General features: G+C 44.1%; 1 protein-coding gene across 2 annotated transcripts; it reads right to left on the reverse strand.

Annotated features, from left to right (window-relative positions):
• Positions 1–797: 797 nt before the first annotated feature.
• On the reverse strand, positions 798–7542 carry lap3 (leucine aminopeptidase 3). 2 transcript variants are annotated; one of them, XM_061830064.1, is made up of 12 exons: positions 7347–7542; positions 7079–7194; positions 6324–6375; positions 5952–6217; positions 4960–5124; positions 4073–4231; positions 3879–4003; positions 2538–2626; positions 2351–2453; positions 2103–2182; positions 1094–1158; positions 798–1008 (listed from the first exon to the last, which is right to left on the reverse strand). In XM_061830064.1, the coding sequence occupies exons 1-12, from the start codon at positions 7440–7442 to the stop codon at positions 822–824; spliced, it is 1503 nt and encodes a 500-aa protein (XP_061686048.1). In that variant the 5' UTR covers positions 7443–7542; the 3' UTR covers positions 798–821. The 2 variants fall into 2 exon arrangements, with proteins under 2 accessions (XP_061686048.1, XP_061686047.1); XM_061830063.1 differs by having other exon boundaries at positions 1094–1206.
• Positions 7543–7807: the final 265 nt, after the last annotated feature.

The following is a 7807-nucleotide window of genomic DNA, read 5'->3' on the forward strand; positions in this document are numbered from 1 at the left end:
ATGACATAATTGTGTTAACATTTGCACTGAATCTTGACACATGGAGTCATGAGCAACCATTTGGGCTATTTAATTTTTTTATTGTTATGACATGAGAGCGTAAACCTGAGACGTGAGCGCCCTACGGTGGGAGTTAACTCAACTCACTTCACAATAAGTAGCAGTTTTTGCCATCAAAAAGAACGAGAATTACGTGTAGATAAAATAACTCCGTAGCTTAGCCTCTAGCTGAATGCTAATGCTAAGACATAGTCTGAAACCATTTCAACACAAATGGTGCAGCAACACATCGAGACATTCAACTGTCCTGTCATAACGTCCACCTGTTCGTTTTATACTGTCCCCAGGCGGCCGAAATGGGCAGCAACAATGGATCCAAAATGTGACAGAAGCTATTTCCATTTTTTTTACACCATTACTGTATGTGTCACCGATGGTGTAGTGGCACACACGCCTGCCTTTAGTGCTGGCAGCGTGGGATCGATCTCTGCCCTGCGACCAGTTCAGGATGTAGCCCGCCTTTCGCCTGAAGCTAGCTGGAATAGACGCCTGCTTTCCCACAACCCTTGTGAGGATAAGCGGCTTGGATAACGACGTGACATTACATTATCATAGAGTACAATTGTATCGTATTTTTTTTCCACTAAAAAACATTGTAAAAAAAGTGTTTGGTTATTTTTTGCAGCGGTTGGAATGGATGGTCATTTCCATTCATTTCAAAGAGCAACGATGACTTCCGAGTCAAGCGATTTGAGCTCCAAGCGTGCTGACGGGACAAATTGAACCCCTACATCAAGTCAGCGGCGCATTTGCAAAGCCGTTTATTCGTCGCGTGCCAGCGCGGCCGCGAACTCCACCAGGGTGCGCGTGGGCCTCCCCGACATGCCCTTCCTCAAGTACGGAATTTCGTCCTTGTTGCTCATCACTCCCGCGATGTCCAGGTGAGCCCAGCGCGGCGAGGTGACGAACTCCTTCAGGAACGCCGCCGCCGTGCAAGCGCCGCCCGACCTAGCGGGAAGTTAAAGCGGGCGCCGTTTTGAGGACCTGAGGTTCCTTTTTTTCGGGGGGGTTAGCAGCTCGTCGAGATACGTACCGGCTGTACTTGCCGACGTTGTTGAGGTCGGCCAGCTGGCTGTCCGTCACCTGTCTGGTGTAGTGCTGGAACAGAGGCATGCGCCAAACTCGGTCGCCTGTCACCGTACCGGCCTGCACACCCATTTTATGTCAATATCCCAGCTTCGAGATATGCGTGTGAGAGTGTGTAAAGCAGGGGTGCCCATCCTTTTTTTTTTTTTTACCCCAAGATCTACTTCTCAAGCAGCCAGGCTCTCGCGAGCTACCGACGACGTTTTAAGGTTAATGTTATGTTGCCTCCTATATCTAAAATACAGAATTAGCTTTTTGTGCACTGTATTGTCTGTGCTTTCATTATGGATCAGATGATGTACCAAGGTGGAATTTTAAAAATTTACACACCGTCTCATCCTGCACTTTCTACGTTAGCTTCAGACCAGACCTTTCCCACTCGCAAAAGAGAAAATCTCATCCAGTTTAACTACTTTTTCTTCGATTATTCACATACTCCGACAATCATTGCATCTTAAAACAACATTTCTTTTTTAACGTTCTCCATTAATACTAAAAAATAAACACAAGCAGCAAGTCTAGTTTGTCTTTGCTCTACGTTGCCCAGAATGTGTTGCTAACTAACAGTCATTATAAAACACGCGTAAGTACTGCAACATTTGATTGGGATAAGGTAAACTAAGAAAAGGAGTGTGTGGCGGAGCAGCGGTCGTTGTTAGAGAAAATTCCGCGCGCTGCCTAAAAGAAAACAGTGGCTTCTTCTTTTCGATTTTTTACAGTATGTATGTAAATTGTGCCATTGGCTGTAACATGCAGTCATTCCTCACTCGTTGAATCATATTGCAAAATGCCACAAACTGAATAGCTGGATGTTATACTTTTTTTTTTTTTTTTTTTTTAAACGGACGCACGTAGTTTCGAGGGAACATTGGCTGACATTTTTCTTATTTTTTTTTTGGGCACGCCGTCCCGCGATCGACGCATTGAGCACCCCTGGTGTAACGCAACGCACGGACCTTGTGCAGCCGCTCCCACAGCCAATCAGAGTTGGTGAAGACTCCGGTCGCCGCCGAGCCCAGCGCGACGTCCATGGCGCCTTAGAAAACACACAAACGTGTGGTCAACGGGGGGGTGTAGCGTTTGTCAGGTTGCAATCCTTGTAGCGCTAAAATAACTCATTTTTGTGAACGATATTACTCGAGTCCACCACTAAAGCACATTTTTTTTTCAGACCGATTGCGTCGGGGGCCATTTCAAATCCCACCTGTTAGCGTTGCGACGTTGACGACAGCCCTGGGGTTGAAGGTGTGAGCATAACAGAGCGCATCGGCGAGGATTAGCCTCCCTTCTGCGTCCGTGTTGTCCACCTGTGCGCACAAAGAAATATGAAAGCCTTTCACAAAATGAACATTTATGAACCCACTTCCTGTACGTTTCAACGGTCACCTGACCTGGATGGTTTTCCCGTTCTTTGCCGTGACAACATCGCCCGGTTTGGTGGCCTTGCCGCTGGGCATGTTCTCACACAGTGGAGCCAGGCCTGGATAATAACATTTATATCGTCATAACAACAATTTCAGAATAACAATAAAAGGAGGCTTATTACGGAAAATAAACTATATATAGATAAAGTCTGTCCACACTTCAGGTTTTAAAAAAATACAATGCCTGTACCTCTTAAAAGTATCACTTATTGATATTTTACATTTTTTCAATGGTATACTGTTAAAAACAAACAAATGCATAACTGTCCACTGGATATGGACTTTTTTTGGGGACGATTTTGATATTCGGTTGAACAAAATTCTGATCACCGACGTATGGGATGATTGATAAAAAAATATGTAATGGCAAAAACAACTTCATTTTTGATCCTGTGAGGCTTGAAACAGTAAATATACGAATCACAGGCAGAACGCTTGATATTAGCCCCCAAAAACCAAAACAAAATAAAAATAAATTAAAGGAAAGGAAATGCCCATTTTTGGGGAATTTTCATACCCCCAAAAAATCAAATGTTTATTCAAAATGCATTACCTTTGTCTAATCCTGAAATGTATTGTGATTAACAAATATATATATATATATATATTATATATATATATATATATATATATTTTTTTTTTTTTTTTTTTTTAATTTGACAGCCCTTTATCTGGTCACACCCTAATAAATAATGCAACGATTAATTTCTGGCAACTTTTGGTATTTTTTTTTAAAAACATCTGGGAACTGTTTAACATTGTAAAAATATGAATTACTGTAATTTCCGGCCTGCAAACCGTGACTTTTTTCCCCCCCACACGCTTCCGACCCTGGGATTTATGCAGCGATGCGGCTAATTTGTACATTTTTCCTAACGGCCGCAAGGGGGCACTCGAGCGGAAAAGGTGAGAGTGACGCCGGTGGAATACGTTTGCCGAGGAAGGGACTTTTACCCCCCTTGTTCGTGCGGCGCTGGCGTTAGTGCTGTGCTAGCGTGTTGCTGCTGTGTAAGTTTTATTTTAACCGGCCCAGTTAGCGTTAGCACTACCGTAGTGCTAGCGTTAGTGTTAGCTTTAGCGCAGCGCTAGCGTTAAACTTTTTCTGCGTACCATCTTTCTTTGCAAATATCTCGTATTTGAATGCGGGCTTCAATGTGGGCACTTGCGGCTTTTACACAGCTGCGGTGTATGTATGTACCAAATGGTATTTCCTTGACAAATGTACTCGCTGAGGCTGTAACCAGGTGCGCTGTGTAGGCCGGGAATGACGGTATTCCTCAAACGTGTGTGAGAGCGAGAGAGGCTCACCGATGATGTTGATGGGCAGGTTGAGGGCCGCCGCCGTGACGACCGCGGCGCACACTGTGGCGGCCCCGCCCATGTCGGCTCGCATCATATCCATGGAGGCGGACGGCTTCAGAGAGATGCCGCCGCTTGGGAAAAGGAGACGAAATCATACGCAAAATGCACGCGGGCATCCGGGTGCGTTTGTCGCGGTCTACCTGTCGAAGGTGACGCCCTTCCCGACCAAAAGCAGCGGGTCCTGGGCGCCGTCGGGCGCGCCGTTGTAGTGCAGCTCCAGGAAGACGGGGGGCTCCTCTGAGCCTTTGGACACGCTGAGAAACGCGCCCATCCCTTGCTCCTCGATCCACGCCTGCGATCTGAGTGGAGAGAAACCAATCTGGGAATTCTGCCTAGCAACGAGTGGTCCGACAAACAGATATTCCAGACATGATTTGAAAGTTGAATTCATTCTGGGACCATGCTCATACTTCAAAACACTTCCATCTCAAATCATCTTCCCCTTATGAACTGGGATGAAATTATAAAATTAAAAAATAAAATAAAAAATAAAATTCATTTCTGCATCATGATCACATGCATTCATTGTGCGGGTCCTCCTCCTATGTGCGCCTTGGCCACCACTTATTAGTAACATACATGCATGCATAATAAATATGTCAAGATAGTCACAGCCGATGAGTCAGCTGAAGTAATATAGTAATATCATTATATCGTATCATCTATCATATAGAAGTAATAAGTAATTTTCGCTGTTATTTTTATATCGTCAGTCTACGTGTGCTTCTGCTCCACTTCTGTTCAAATATACAGCGCTTAAACGACCGCAACATTGATTAATATATTTTTAGCCCGTCTGTGGTGTTTTGCCTTGTGTGTTAGCATTAAGCTCGTGGACTTCAGAAATGCAAGTTGAAAAGTAGTATTTTGGCACCATCTGGTGGCAACGATGCGGAATTATAAAACTTTTTGCATCACCGTCGATTGCTTCCATTTTTTCCCCCCATATCACCAACAATTACTGCATTTTGCTATTTTTCATCTAAAATTACTCACGTACACAACTACTACTAATAACAAAATCTACCTCTTATGTACAACAACCCGGTCGCCGTACTGCGCCAGCCTCTCTTCAACGGTCTCGGCGAAAGCGGTGGGAGTGATGTGATTGGCCGGGGCTTCCATGAGGAGTCGGGCCAGGTTTTGGCCATCAGCGTACAGGACTCCTTTCTCCCATGCAGTCGCTTCGGCACTAAACGCAACCATGTACACACACGTGCATTTAATACAAGTGCCTGTATCCTCTGCAGTTGAGCCACTCTATGAGGAAAATACAGTGGAAGATTACCCCGAATACACACATAAAAAAAATGATGTACCGTAATTTCTGGCCTATAAGCCGCGACTTTTTTCCCACACGTTTTCAACCCTGCGGTTTATGCGGTGATGCAGCTAATTTGTGCACTTTTTCTAACGGTCGCAAGGGGGCACTCGGGCGGAAAAGGTAATAGTGAGACTGATGGAATATATGTGCCGAGGAAGTGACTTTTACTGGCCCTGTTCGTGCGGCGCTAGCCTTAGCGCTGTGCTAGCATGTTGCAGCTGTGTTAGTGGCGTGCAAGTTTTATTTTAACCGTATATATGTCATATGTCCCGAGGAAGTGACTTTTACCAGTCTGGCCCTGTTAGCGCCACGCTATCGTGTTACCGCTGTATGGCAGTGATTTTTATCGGTATGTTTTTTTTTTTTTTTACCGGCCTTGTTAGCGCGGCAACGTTAGCGTTAGCATTAACGCAGCAGTGCTAGCGTTAAACTGTGTACCGTCTTTCTTTGTAAATACTATGCCTCGTGTTTCAACGTGGGTTTTAATGTGGGCACTTGCAACTTTTACACAGCTTCAGCGTATGTATGTACCAAATGGTATTTCCTTTACAAATGTACTACGTGAGCCTTAGAACCAGGTGTTCTTTGTCGGCCAGGAATTACGGTACATGAGCATATAAAGACCGACGTTTATTATGAATATGAGTAAATAGAGTAGTACTGAATAAATAATACTCGTCCGTGTCTGGTCACACCTGGCATGAGGCTGCACGGTCACTTTGGGCTTTTTCTTGGATTTCAGCTGGTCGTACTGGAACAGGCCCAGCAAGGCGCCCTCTGCTGCCGCTTGAGGGTCACCGCAGCCATCCACCTCCACGAGGTTGACCTCCAGGTCCTGAAGAACCCTGCAGCCGGCCGACACAGCCTGTCGGATGTTCTCCTTGGCAGCGTCCCAGTTCTCCGCCCGGCACACGCCCGCCGTGACGTCATCCAGACCGACCACCGCTACGCACGGGAAGTCCTGGGGGGTGGTTGGGGGTGGGGGGGGGGGGGAAATTACTCGACAAGTGATTACTCTTGTTGCTATTATATGCCTGTTTTTCCTCTACAAACGTGCAATTCCCCACCTTGTGGACCCCATAAAACACTCTGCTTTTGCCCTTCTTGAGAACTCCAGAACTGCAAAGACACATTGTGTGGTTGGAGTATTCACATATAGAAGCAAGAAACCCATTTAGTGGCGCCGATAGCACTTTTTTTTTTACCCCAGACTAAGGACGTTCTTACATTGGTGTAATCGGCGATATAAAGATCCCATACTTTGATGTAATTATGTCTCGGAATTGTGATAATAATTGTGTTACTGCAGCAGTCACCACTCAATCCTCCACTTTACAGAGAATAATTTGCAGGTCCTTAAAAGTATTGATGAGTACTTGCAAAGAATTTTTAGATGTACAGTACCAAGTTCTTTACGGTGCAGTAACAGGATCAGTACCGGTATCTGTGAATCTCCAATATTAAATTAGGGAATAAATATGGGAGCCTTAATGTGGGAGAAAGTTTGAGTACCTGGCGAAAACTCACAGGTGCACGCGGAAAATGTACAAACTCCAAAAAGGAGAGCAGGGTTCAAACCCGTGACTAGGAAACTGTGAGGCAGATGTGCTAACCATTTGGCGCAGACAAAACTTTGTCAAATCAAATTAATCGATGTTAATCGAGGAAAGAAATCAAACAACATAGACATTTTTGAATCACTTATGTACCACAAATGTTTCAATATTAACATGCAAAGAGAAAGTATGACCGGGCAGTGTTACAAAAGAATATTTAACTAATATTGTGATTTATCGAGTGTGTGGGGGAAATTTTTTTTTACATTTTCAGCAGTTCGGAGAGCTTGCCGGATACTTTGCGATCAAAACCTTCTGCTGCATCTGTCAAACGAAAGATGCCCTCCTTTTCTTTCCGCTCGAACACGCCCAGCACCAAACCCTGCAGTGGGGGGAAAAAAAAAAGAAAAAGTCAGTAAAACTGATTCAAAGCTTACGTTTAAATTTGGGACACAGAGGGAGGGGGGGGGAAACATTAAGAATTAATTGATTGAATGTAATTCTGAGCCTGTCGGGACTCCTCCGGTCTCTCACTTTTCTTTCCATTTGGAGTCTTTGCGAGGAACAAAATGTCCGACAGAAGTTGGTACGCGAGAGTGCCAGAACGGTAGTTCTCCTCATAAGGAACATTTTCGATATCTCGCAATCATGTGTGGGCAAAGTACAAAGTTATAAAGGTCGCACGAGCTGGAAAGATACCAGAAAGAAGGCGCTTTTTGTGACGTCATCAACGAGCGACGCTATCAAAGTAAAAGTATCAAAAATAAAATACCCCCCACGAATAATGTATTTATTAAAACAAAATTATAAATTTAATATTTTGTTTGATATTTCATCTACGAAATCATTTTAAGTTAAAATATAAATTATTATCTGATTTTAATTTAAATGACTTGGCTTTACATGCTGGGGTAAGTCTGTGTTTTTCTTTTTTATTTCAATATTAAAATTTTTCTCCACGCGAGAAGAAATTTTTAAAAATGGATGGATGAGGT

The sequence above is a fragment of the Syngnathoides biaculeatus genome, chromosome 9 (assembly GCF_019802595.1).
Source record: "Syngnathoides biaculeatus isolate LvHL_M chromosome 9, ASM1980259v1, whole genome shotgun sequence".
Classification (NCBI taxonomy): domain Eukaryota; kingdom Metazoa; phylum Chordata; class Actinopteri; order Syngnathiformes; family Syngnathidae; genus Syngnathoides; species Syngnathoides biaculeatus.